This window comes from Raphanus sativus, chromosome 6 (assembly GCF_000801105.2).
Source record: "Raphanus sativus cultivar WK10039 chromosome 6, ASM80110v3, whole genome shotgun sequence".
NCBI classification, from domain to species: Eukaryota; Viridiplantae; Streptophyta; class Magnoliopsida; order Brassicales; family Brassicaceae; genus Raphanus; species Raphanus sativus.
Window position 1 is genome coordinate 10,543,191 of NC_079516.1, and position 12,329 is coordinate 10,555,519.

The 12,329-nt window shown below is 33.3% G+C and overlaps 3 protein-coding genes, 1 long non-coding RNA gene and 2 other non-coding genes across 6 annotated transcripts; 1 reads left to right on the top strand and 5 right to left on the bottom strand.

Annotated features, from left to right (window-relative positions):
• The first annotated feature begins 1,097 nt into the window (after positions 1-1,097).
• LOC108807320 (uncharacterized) lies at positions 1,098-2,327 on the top strand. Its single transcript, XM_018579589.2, has 3 exons — positions 1,098-1,525; positions 1,627-1,757; positions 1,936-2,327. The coding sequence occupies exons 1-3, from the start codon at positions 1,234-1,236 to the stop codon at positions 2,038-2,040; spliced, it is 528 nt and encodes a 175-aa protein (XP_018435091.1). The 5' UTR covers positions 1,098-1,233; the 3' UTR covers positions 2,041-2,327.
• Positions 2,328-5,363: 3,036 nt separating this feature from the next.
• Positions 5,364-6,507, bottom strand: LOC130496280 (uncharacterized). Its single transcript, XR_008935391.1, has 2 exons — positions 5,574-6,507; positions 5,364-5,470 (listed from the first exon to the last, which is right to left on the bottom strand). It is a non-coding gene; the product is annotated as an uncharacterized LOC130496280 (long non-coding RNA).
• On the bottom strand, positions 5,852-6,072 carry LOC130497341 (small nucleolar RNA U3). The gene has a single exon (XR_008936337.1). It is a non-coding gene; the product is annotated as a small nucleolar RNA U3 (small nucleolar RNA).
• A 1,952-nt stretch (positions 6,508-8,459) lies between the features above and the next one.
• On the bottom strand, positions 8,460-9,181 carry LOC108807794 (transcription initiation factor TFIID subunit 11-like). Its single transcript, XM_018580038.2, has one exon. The coding sequence runs from the start codon at positions 9,179-9,181 to the stop codon at positions 8,663-8,665; it is 519 nt and encodes a 172-aa protein (XP_018435540.1). The 3' UTR covers positions 8,460-8,662.
• An 826-nt stretch (positions 9,182-10,007) lies between these two features.
• LOC130497337 (small nucleolar RNA U3) lies at positions 10,008-10,224 on the bottom strand. The gene has a single exon (XR_008936333.1). It is a non-coding gene; the product is annotated as a small nucleolar RNA U3 (small nucleolar RNA).
• Positions 10,225-11,131: 907 nt separating this feature from the next.
• Positions 11,132-12,329, bottom strand: LOC108811042 (uncharacterized). The gene has a single exon (XM_018583105.2). It carries the CDS (start codon positions 12,215-12,217, stop codon positions 11,231-11,233), a length of 987 nt encoding a protein of 328 aa, XP_018438607.2. The 5' UTR covers positions 12,218-12,329; the 3' UTR covers positions 11,132-11,230.

A 12,329-nucleotide genomic window follows, 5' to 3' on the forward strand; every position in this document is an offset into this window, starting at 1 on the left:
ACAAATATGCATAACAATTATCAACTACGAAACAAGTTGAACGAATACATATTAACATATTTCTGCTATAAATATTGAGTGAATTCTAATTTTACTTCAAATTTGATACATTTGATCAATGTGGGACAAGTTAAAATTTAATTATTTCATTTCAATTATAAATAATTAGAAATAAAACTATAACAGATGTGAAAAGGTTAAAATGAATAGTATTTTTCCAATAAAACAATAATCTTGTGTTTTGAAAGCGCAAATCAAATTTTATCAAAGGTTTTTATTTTGACAACTAGTAAAGGTTTAAATGGAAAAAAAATTGAAAAAATTGGAAAATTTTGAAAAAAGTTTATATTGTGTCAATTTAAATTAATCTATTTTTCTGAATTCTTCAATGTTATAAACATTTAAATTCTATAAAAATATCATTTGAAATTAATTTTTCTTTATTTATCAAATGTTACAAAAGTTTAAGATTTCAAATTTAAGTTTTAGTTGAAAAAAAAAACTTTACACATCTGAATATATTTTATCTTTCCAAAGTCCAGGTTATCTAACTGATTTTGTTTAACAATACAAATAAAAATTTTAGGATTATCTATGGAAAGGTTTGTTATTCGTTGTGTAGTAGTATAATTCAAGTCCTAAGAAAAAGTTAAACACTATACTAATATTGGCTTATTATAGAGCTCTTAAATTAACCACATTATATAAGAAGAGTAAGAAAATTAAATGCAACAATTCAATACAAAATAAATTTATTTTAAATCAGTAAGAACAAAAACAAAAACATCAAAATCATCGGTCCCGGATCTCCGGTGCCGGCACCCACCCGTTTCTAATCATCTATTTAATTTTAAACTCGAAAACTAACAAAAAGAAAGAAGTAAACGTCAGAGATGGCCCCGGCAGCAACAGTCAAATCTGCAACAATGTGGTTACAAATCCCCTTCTTATTATTCTTTAACCCCGAAATGACAGTCCAATAAAATAATCACGACATCATTTAATATATACTAATATATAAAAGTAACAAAAGTGATTTTTAATGACATAATGTTTGGGTTTCACATGCTTTATATAAGCAAAGATCTGTGTGTGTGGTGGACCTAACCCTTCACGCTGTCCCGAGAAAGACACTTTCTCTTCCTCTTCTCTTTCACAAGCTCTCTCATTCTCTTGTCTGTCTTCTTTTTGTTCTCTCTGTCATAACAATCTTTTTTTTTTCTGGAGGAAGAGATGGGAAACTGTCAGGCGGTTGATGCGGCGGCGTTAGTTCTACAACATCCCGGCGGCAAAATCGATAGATATTACGGTCCTGTCTCCGTCGCCGAAATCATGCGTATGCATCCTGGTCACTACGTTTCTCTTATCATTCCTTTGCCGGAGGCAGACATTCCAGCAAAGACGAGGGCGGAGGAAGAAGATGGTAAGACTCAGAAAAGGGTCGTGAAGTTCACGCGCGTGAAACTTCTCCGACCAACAGAGAATCTCGTACTTGGTCATGCTTACCGTCTCATCACTTCACAAGGTTTGATTTTTTTTTTTCTTTGTATACTTAAAAATCTTTCTATTTGTTTTTTTTTGTGCGTCTTCTAATAGTCTTTTTTTTTTTAAATCAAATTAACTCAGAGGTTATGAAAGTTATAAGAGCGAAGAAGTATGCGAAGACAAAGAAGCATCAGAATGAAACGACTAGAGAGAAGAAAAAGCCATCGCTGGAGAAGAAGGTTGATGAAGTATCCGACAAGCATCAGGATCTGGTACGGAATCTTTTCTACGAGTATAAGAAATGGGTTTAGCTAAAGGATTAAGCTTTACTTCAAAGTAATTAAATATCGGTTTAGTTAACAAATCAAGCTTCATCACTCTGTTTTTGGACTCGAGCACAGTAGATTAATGTTTTTTTTCTGTTAATGATTTTTTTTTCCTTTTTGATAGGAAACAAATGATGAGAAGCAACGTGCAGTGTTAACGAGCTCAGGTTCGTCAAAATCAAAAACATGGAGGCCATCATTGCATAGCATCTCTGAAGCTACGAGTTGATGTTTATTTTAGTTTTTGCTTAAGGAACAAGAAGCAAAGTCTCTGTGTGAGATCATCAGGAGATGGAATCTTCAAGTTAAAGAGATGTAAATTCTTCTCTTTTATGCTATTTTCTGGTTTTCACATATATCAAGAGAAAAAACTCTATAGAGTTTAAATCGAGTCCCTTTTTTCTGTTAGCCAATGTATATAAGTTCTCAAGATGAATGAATCGATTGAAAAAAGGAACTGTAAAACAGATGAATTTGTTGGTATTTAGAAAAAAAAAATACAGATTTATTATACAACTGTTATGTTTTTCTTCCTGAATGTCTATACAAGTTCTTGGAATAGCAAGCCTTTTTACAAAAAAAAAAAAAAAAGTTCTTGGAATAAAACTGTAGCAAGAGTATAATATTCAAAAACATTAATGTTAAATGTGTCCAAAAACATTTGATCTGGATGTATGTGACGCATAATGGTTGTAAGAATTGCATTGAGTTGGAATGATCTTAGTAGGTAACACATCTTTTCAAACATTTATGGGATTCTTGTTTCTGAAAATTAAATAAATAAAACAATCATTTTGGACTACTGTCTTTTTGCGAATTATGCATAAACATTTAAAAAATAATAATTTTAATTAAAAACAAATTTAAATTTGGTTCTACCAGTTTAAAATAAAAACTAAATGATGTTTTTTTTAGTTTCTCTAGTTTCATACCAATCCTGTATGATTTATTCACCCCCTTCCCCCACCCCCACCCCCACCGACCCCCTATGAATTATGCATAAACATTTTTTTTTAAAATACTTTTAATTAAAAAAAATTTAAATTTGGTTCTACCGGTTTAAAATAAAAACTAAATGATGATTTTTTTTAGTTTCTCTGGTTTCAGTCCTGTATGTTTTATTCACGAAAACATGTCTATTTCAACATAAACTTTACCCATCGTGTTTATTTTTTGCCGAATTTTGTAACAGTGCGTATTCCATATCGAACTACATAAAAATTCAAAATACTATAAGAATTATCTTATTTTAAAAATAATTAATATTATTAATATAAATTCGATTTTAACTATATAATAAATTCACAAATAATAGTATATATATAGATAAACTATTCTATATCTTATGTTTAACTTTTATAACAGAAATAATTATTTTAAGATAACAATACAATATATAAGAATTATCTTATTTAAAAAAAAATTAATATAAATTCATTTTTAATTATATATACAAATTTATTTAGGGTAGTATTGATATTAACCACTTCAACTTTTAACGTGAGAGTTCCATTATGAAAAATCACTTCGAAAATAATAATATAGATATAGTACTAATCATGAAAAACAAAATATAATTTATAAAAAAAAAAAATTAACATCCGCATAGACGTGAGGATCAGTCTTAGAACAAGTTTAAAGAAGGTTCACCCCATTCCAGCTAATGCATTGTAGACTTTATAATAAGATATTTATTTGTGTCATCTTTATTTTGATAATGTTTCTATTTGGTCAATTTCCTTATGAAATAAATAGATTAATAACCCTAGTCATTCATTTTTGTACTAATTTAAAAAAAAAAATGAAACATGTTACACTAAATATCCAAAGGAAAATATTAAAAATTACATGTTCAGAAATCTAAGCCATGACGTATAGGACATTTATGGTATTTTGAGTATTGTTTATCTATTTTAAACATTAATTTTAAATATTTATGTATATTTTCAAGTATTTTGTACAATTTCAAAATATCTTATATTTTTTATATATATTGAATTAAAATAGTTAACAAATTTAAGTATATAAAATCTATTTCAGATATATTCAGGTATCCAAAATATTTAGTTTTGATCGGGTTTAGTTCTGGTTCACTAGATACAGTATAACCTCTTTAAACTAATACTCTATAAATTAATATACACTAAAAATCTCTATAAAATAATATAATTTTATAGTTTCAAATTAAATTTTTGGTTCAATTAGTATATCGATAAATTAATATCTCTATAAATTAATAAAAATATAGTTTTGGTGTAATCTCAATATTATTAATTTATAGAGGTTTCACTGTACTAAAATTTGATTTGATCAGAAAAAAATACTAAAATTTTGAATCGATCCAAATATTTAACCAATTTGGTTCTGGTTTGATACTTTTTCAGATCATATTTGGTTTGATTCTTTGGATTCGCTTTTTTTGCTTAGCCTTAAACTTTGAGTTTCGGATCGTCCAAGATTTCGCCAACCCTGAGCTTACCGAGGTTCTTTACAGCAGACACATGACAAAGTCGTGGATTCGCTTTTGTAACGGTGAACAATGTCGAAGATTGCGGTTATCATTATCTATAACCTCGATGAAACAGTAAGTGAGAGTTGAAAGGTTCGTTGCTTAAAGAAGGAAAGAAAATGTCATGTTTCTGTTTGAATTGTTGTATGTATCCTTTTCAGGAGTATCTTGGTCGGACTTGGAAGGTGAACTACGCAGACAAACCAAAACCTAACAAAGAACATCTGTATCCAGAAACAGAGTACAAGCTGTTTGCACGTATCCTTTTCAGGAGAATCTTGGTCGGACTTTGAAGGTGAACTATGCAGACAAACCAAAACTTAACAAAGAACATCTGTATCCAGAAACAGAGTACAAGCTGTTTGTTCCAGGACAGTGACTTCCTGAGTCATTAACTGATGCGTTTAGAGTGTGTTGATGTGGTTAGTGCTAGAGTTGTCTATGACAGAGATACAGGGAAATCACAGAGTTATGACTCTGTATGTTACTCTTCCAAAGCATAAATGGAAACCACGCTTGAATCACTTGATGGATTTGAGCTGGAGAATCTGAGTAAACCTAGCTCAAGGGAAAGATACAACAACATTGTGGAACCATTTTGAGCTTTTTACATTAGAATTACATGTTTCTGAAACTAACGAACTCAATAATGCATTAACTCTTGTGAACTATGTACTGAGGCTGCTCGGTAGTTTTATCCCATCAGTACCAATAATTCTACATCTACTGAACCGAACAGATATTTACTTCTCAAGGTTCCAACCAAACAGTTCATTACAATCTGAGCTAGAATACTGAGTCTTATAGTTTTCTCAAATAACTTATTTGTAAGAAGGCAACAACACCAAAATAATGCTCGATGCACAACTTAGAACTCAAATTGTCCTTATATCTACAGCTCTTTCTGATTAGAGGAAACATGACCTCAGAAGAAGATTATGGAATCATTTTGAGCCAAATAAACTCAAAGATCAAGGAAACATTGTGGTTAAAACGGTATTAGACTGCAGTGCCGTTGAATAATATGATCAAGAGTGTACAAGGACCTCCAAGAAACTCCCAAAGTATATTTAATATATCACAATGACAAAAACCAACAGTTACTTTAGCGAATCAAAAGGAACCCAAAGAAGATCACCTAGAGCCTTATCTGCAAACATGAAAAAAAAATAACTCAGATTCTATCGAGTAGTATGCCTTACAACAATAACTTTAAAGCTATAGCTCAATGAGTTGTGAGAATGGATAATCACCAAACAATCCTCAAACCCCGAAACTTTAAGCGCTTCTTTGAGTCTAAAAACCCACAAAGGTCACCGAGATTAAACAATCTAACATCATCACTCTGATCCCATATAGTTTGAGCTTAGAAGGATACACAAGTAAAAACTATAGCGAAAACCATCTCTGCTTCTATGTACAGATATTTCGAAAGGGTACAGAGGCACGATAGGAACAAGCAAGTAAATGGTATAGAAGAGGGGGAGACGTGAATGGATTCTGGGTCGGCGAGGATAGGGAAAAAAAAAGAAGCCTGTCAGACAACCGTGCGACCACTCCGGAAAGGTCAAGACCGAGCCGGATAGCGATCCTCTACAGTGCGGGGAGTCCGAGGACAATCGTAGCCGTTAATCACACTCAAGATCGCACGGCCATGATTCATCAACCAGGGTAATAAGGGGCCTGTCTCCTTAGAAATCAAGGATACAGAGGTACGAGCCTATAGAACAGATCCTGTTCAAGTAAGGTCGTGACCTCTACCTTCGTCTCTTCGCTATATAAACAGAACGACACTTCTCTGTGTTTCCGATGTGGGTGAGAATATATAACTTCAAACGCCCAATACGCAGCCGTTTCAAAACTCAACACACTAATGCCTCCGATACGCCATCGTTTAGTTGTCTCAATATCCGATGAAGAAACTGTGAAACAAAGGTTTATTTTCGTAATAATCAGAATCTCATTTTGCTTTAACTATTTTCGATTAGCGTTTTCTTGGAAGTCACTTCGGTTACTTGCGGGGTAAGGTCTCATTGAGATTCTGGGTCTGGAAGATCATCTCTTGCTTAGGTACAGTTTTCAATTTTTTGCGAATGTAACAGAGAATTTGGTGAAGCACTTGTTGATACTGTATTGTGAAATGTTGATTAACTTTTTATTTTATGTGGGAATTTTAGGATTTTGAAATTGTTCGATGGGATTTCTATTAGACTTTTATGTTAATAGGCCGAAGTTTTGAATTGACGCAAAACAATGGGACTACCAGATTTATCTGAAGACTCCTAACATGGAGTAAGTGATGATTCTCCTCCTCTCACGAACCACGCTTGTTCTTTATGACTTCATTTGGCTCGGGATCATTACAGTAAATCATAAGTATTTAGGAGACAACTGTGAATCTTAATCATGAAAAGAAACATGATTTGTACATAGAAACACACAAAAAGCGACAAAACTTCATAGTGCGATTGGAGCATATGTGAATTGAGGATTATTTAGTCAGGTTTTGGTACATGTACATAAATCATTCACGACTTTAAAGCAAAGACTCTTTCTATCTATTGTCTGTTTTGCATGTGTCGTGGGTTATAAACTATGTTTTCATTCCCTAGCCGATCTAGCTGTCTTGTTTATCTGAATAGTACCAGCACATTTACAAAGCAAAACAGAAAACAAAATAAATTCATATGTTATGGGTTTGGCTTTTAAGATACAACTAGATTTTGACCCGCCCTTCAAAGGGCGGGTATATTTTTTGTTTTATTTTTTTAACTTAATTTTTATATTTGTGTGTTTTAATCATATTTGTGGTTTTTATTGTAATGATATTTGTGTATAATATTTTTATTGTAAATGATTAGTAAGAGAGATTTAGTTTTTGTTTCAGTGTATAATTATATTAGAATTAATATTAATTTAATTTAATATATTTTTTGATAAATATATTAAATATGTCGAGTTGTATAATTATATACTTGTGCCATTGCAGTTCAGAAACTATTTTTAAACTTTATTCCTACAATTTACACCAGCATATTATATTTTCTTTATAGTTACCTAATATAATTAGTCCAAGAATATTTGTATCCTAAAAACCCGACTCTGAATCGACCTGAAAATAAAAGTTTCATATTCAGTGTTTTGAAATCCGACCTAGATCCGTTGTTAAATCGGCAAACCGGGTGATTCAAGATAAATCCGGTTTGAGTTTTGTAAAAAAAAATATATTTAAAAACTCAATAAAACCCGCAAAAATCACTAAAATCTAGAACCGATTAAACCACTGGTTGAACCAATAGATAACTTTTACTTTTTTAAGTTTTTAGTTATGTTTGTAATTCAATTTTGTATAATTTTTAATAAAGAAGTTAGGTTTTTCAGTTTTGTTATCGAAAATTTATTAATAATGTTTTGCTTTTGGTTTTCTTTGAATTTGAATTTTAATTTTGTTATTCGCATAACACATATAAATTTTATGAATTTTAAGTCTTGATATTTAAAAACCCAATAAAACCCGTAAAAATAACTAAAACCCAGAAACCGATTACCGGTTAAACTACTTGTTGAATCAATAGATAAATTTTACCCTTTTTAGTTTTAATTATGTTTTTCAAATCTGTTTTGAATAACTTTTGATAAAAAGTTAGATTTTTGAGTTTTGTTATCGACAATCTGTTAATAGTATTTTATTTTTTGGTTTACTTTAGATTTGAAGTTTAATTTTATTATTCACATTACATAAATAAATATTTTTGAATTTTTAAATCTTAATATTTTGTTAGATATCATAAATCTTAATTTGTTAAAAAAAATATTTAAATAATATAAACTATGTTTGATATTTTATATGTCAAATGAAAATCAAAATATAGAAATTAAAATTAAATATTTTCTAAATATTAAACATAAAATATATACAAATCTAACCTATTATTTTGTGTTTTAATTGGAACGAACATCTATTAAATAAATAATATCTTTACTTAGACTTGAATCAAGGAATTAATTAACAATTTAGCTAAATTAAATACACCAATGTTATTTATATACGTATATGTACATGTGCGTTTTGTTTTGTCAACATATTTTATATTCTCAACCGTAATATAGTAGTCTACATTTTTTTGTTATATTGGTATTCCTTTAAATTAGGAACGTGGAGTAGACTTTTAGTGGTTATACTTATGGAATCAGAAGTTATATTTTAGATGCAATTATAGTTTACTTTATTTAGTTATATTTTCAGTTATATTTTAATGCAATTTTTTTTTAAATTGGACATAACTTCATATCAATTGTACATGTTGAATAATTAATAGAATAGATGATTGTCTCTCCTGACTTAACGGAAAAGGCGGGGAACTGTCCTTCGAGGCACTTTCCCTTGGAGCTTGAGATTACGATAGGACTCTCGGATATGGCAAGGCCTGATGTGTCCTGTCTCGTTCCTTTTCACCATAATCAGTCGAGCTGTTTCCACCAGCTCACCAACAAACATTTTTGCTATACCACTAACAACGGAAAGCCTAGGATCGTCGTTGTTCATATTCTTAATCCCTATGATACTCTCTAATAGCTTCTTCATGCTTGATTTGTGAAGAGTAGATCTCCTGAAACATTCATATCTGCTCATTTGTTCCTCTGTAAACTGCGATATAAGAGCATGCATCTTCACTACCTTCTTCTCACGATCATTAACTTCCGTATCCTCAAAGGTTTTAAGTTTCTTCACCTGACGCGGAAGGCCAACATCGTCGTCACCATCTCCACTTCTGCCACCGTCACAAACAGGGGACTCTGGAGGAGATTCATCCTGCTCCTCCTCAATAGCCGTTTCAAAAGGATTTTTGTAACGCTTCATTAAAAATACATTAAAATATGGGACCCCTTTATATATATATACTCATGTTTTGCTTAGTAAAATAAGTTGGCTTTCCGATGTGGGACGACTTATATATCCACATCTCTTGTTCACCAAGCAATAGACAGACTTCACTTCTCAATCTCATCATACAACTGAAACTCTAATGTTCAAAGCTATCGATCAAACTATCAGAAATAGAGCACCCTCTTTGGACTAAACTGCTCAAAGCCAAGGTGCAGAGAGCTCTGCTCTGTGTTCTATATGCATTTCTTTCCTTTTCTATAAAGCCGGCCTATCTTTTTAATTGAACAATGTATTAATTTCTAAGATAAATTATACACAAAAGAAAACAGAGATTCTCACAGAGTAAACGTAAATGTGTGCTTCCCATAGAGGATTAAGAGAGTATACTCAGCCATTACCCATGTCACCTTGCACTCATGATTCATAAGCAGTCCTTAAATTTCGACATCTACTTAATAAAACTAATCAATATTTCGAATTGAGATTATGGTATGGGACTGAAGATAAATATGAAACATCACACCTTGAGCAGAAGACACATGTAGAATTTGGAACGGCTAAAAGTTGCGAGGGGAAACAAAATCTCAAACGCTCATGAGATTTTTGGTTGTAAAAAAGAAGCCTGTCAGACAACCGTGCGACCACTCCGGAAAGGTCAAGACCGAGCAGGAAAGCGATCCTCTACAGCGAGGAGACATCACACCTTGAGCAGAAGACACATGTAGAATTTGGAACGGCTAAAAGTTGCGAGGGGAAACAAAATCTCAAACGCTCATGAGATTTTTGGTTGAAAAAAAGAAGCCTGTCAGACAACCGTGCGACCACTCCGGAAAGGTCAAGACCGAGCAGGAAAGCGATCCTCTACAGCGAGGAGAGTCCGAAGACAATCGTAGCCGTTAATCACACTCAGATCGCAGGGCCATGATTCATCAACCAGGTTAAGGGGCCTGTCTCCTTAGAAATCAAGGATACAGAGGTACGAGCCTATAGAACAGATCCTGTTCAAGTAAGGTCGTGACCTCTACCTTCTTCTCTTCGTTATATAAACAGAACGGCACTTCTCTGTGTTTCCGATGTGGGGGAAAATATATAACTTCAAACGCCCAATACGCCGGCGTTTCAACGCTCAACACACTAATGCCTCTGATACGCCATCGTTTAGTTATCACGATGTCTTGTTCAGAAAAAAAAAAGTTATCACAATGTCTGTGAATAAACTGTGAAACAAAGGCTTCAAAGCTAAAGAAGAGGTGCATAAAGCTCTGCTCTGGTTCTACTAACTATATGTTTAGCCTTCCTTTTCAAAGATAAACTGCAATCTATACGTTTACCCAAAAAGAAAACAGAGTTACTCATACAACCATCTTGCACCTTGTAAGCTTCTTGGAACAGAATCGTCTTGAACACGGTTACTTGGCAAGGCTGTTACTGGTGTGTCTTAATTCTGATAGTTTCATGAAACTTTTGTTGCCACAGAATAACCTTACAAGACATATCTCTGTGATGATGCAAGTTGAGTAACTTTGCTGACTTTGAATGGAGCAAAATTGTGGAACCTATTATGAAGACTGTACACCGAGACTGTTCTGATGGATATACTATAGAAATAAAAGGAAGTGCTATGGTGTGATAACGTCAAGATGCTGACACAAGAACCTACTGGACCATCTAGAATAAGCTAATAAGCTAACTTGATTCGACAATATCAAGTTACTAATGCTGCTAATATCCTTGTCTATATGCCATTAGCGTTCTTGTGTGTTAAAAAAAACTATATCATAGTTAGAATACAGAGGGATAAAAAAACGCACATATGCTCATGAATCATAATCAATTCTTATTCAAAGAGAAATGTGAGTCACTGAATACAAATGGAATCTGGAACTAGCGCTCTCATGAATCATCATTATCAATAAAGAAACTATATGTACAAAACAGAGACTCATGATCAGTTCTGCAGCTATTTAAAGAGACAAAATGTGACACTGAATAGAATTGGAATTTGGAATATGTACAAGGCTCTCATGAGTCATGATCATCAATGCTATTTACACACAACACTTTATCCTTCATTGCTTCTTCCACAAGTCTATACTCTTCCATAATCCAAGTTAGCAACACTTCTTCTCCATTCTCAATATCAAAAAACTTGTCTTCATCCTCTTCGCAAAACTTGAAAACCCTCCTGTAACCCATAACCTCATAGCTCATCGAATAGATCGCATCATGCTCTTCCATGATCATCCAGCGACCGCTTTCACACCCATCCGTATACCCACAATCCTCTGTCTGGTCAGCGAAGATGCAGAGTCCAGATTCTAAAAACCTAATATCTTTATGATCCACAAGGGTCGATGGATGCACGCAGTACACGTCGTTGGTAACGTAGCTAGGCCATTTGTTTCCAACAGAATCAAATATCGTCAGCAGATGATATGCACCATCGTCTTGTGGATTGGCTAAACAGACTCCATAAGCTGGCAACGACTGTGTTGGAGGAAGCGGATCCGATGAGTAGGAGAAATGCTTGGATAGCAAGTAACTGATCTCGGTTTGGAACAAAAGCTGAATCTTGCAAACCACGTGATCTTGCTTAGGGTTCCATTTACTCGGAAGCCTGAACTGCTCCATCACCCAAGTTCTCTTGTAACCTCTCGCTTTCGTTTCCCCGCAGAACTTGAGGATCTTCTTGAACCCTAGAATCTTCCCACTTTCCTCGTCTTTGATCAGTTTATCACGGCCGATGATCCTCCAGCCACCAGAGTCGCATCCATCGGTTCTTCCACAGGCTTCCGTTATAGGGTAAACGAAGACGAAGAAAGGGTTCTCAGATTCCAATACCTCGCTTGGATTCTTGGTGAACAAGTTTGTGTCTCCGAAGAAGTACTCAGGCCATGAATCTCCGCTATCTTTCGTACTTTGCAGATAAATTGACATTGTTTTCTCGTCATTTGCTTTGCTGTGATCGTCTTTGGTATACGCAGACTTGGCAACCCGGATCTCCTCCATAGTGAAACTCAGTCGATCAATAAAAAAACTATGGAGACGAAGGTATCTAGAGAAAAAGAAACGCAAGAAGGATATTTGTTTCTTGGAGACGAAGGGAACGAAGAAGAAGAAG

Bases quoted from the DNA above. Each gene is read 5' to 3' on its own strand.
- LOC108807794 (XM_018580038.2), bottom strand. From the start codon at position 9,181: ATGAAGCGTTACAAAAATCCTTTTGAAACGGCTATTGAGGAGGAGCAG.
- LOC108807320 (XM_018579589.2), top strand. From the start codon at position 1,234: ATGGGAAACTGTCAGGCGGTTGATGCGGCGGCGTTAGTTCTACAACAT. The intron at 1,526-1,626 runs GTTTGATTTTTT...AAATTAACTCAG, and splicing joins CCGTCTCATCACTTCACAAG to AGGTTATGAAAGTTATAAGA. The intron at 1,758-1,935 runs GTACGGAATCTT...CCTTTTTGATAG, and splicing joins CCGACAAGCATCAGGATCTG to GAAACAAATGATGAGAAGCA.
- LOC108811042 (XM_018583105.2), bottom strand. From the start codon at position 12,217: ATGGAGGAGATCCGGGTTGCCAAGTCTGCGTATACCAAAGACGATCAC.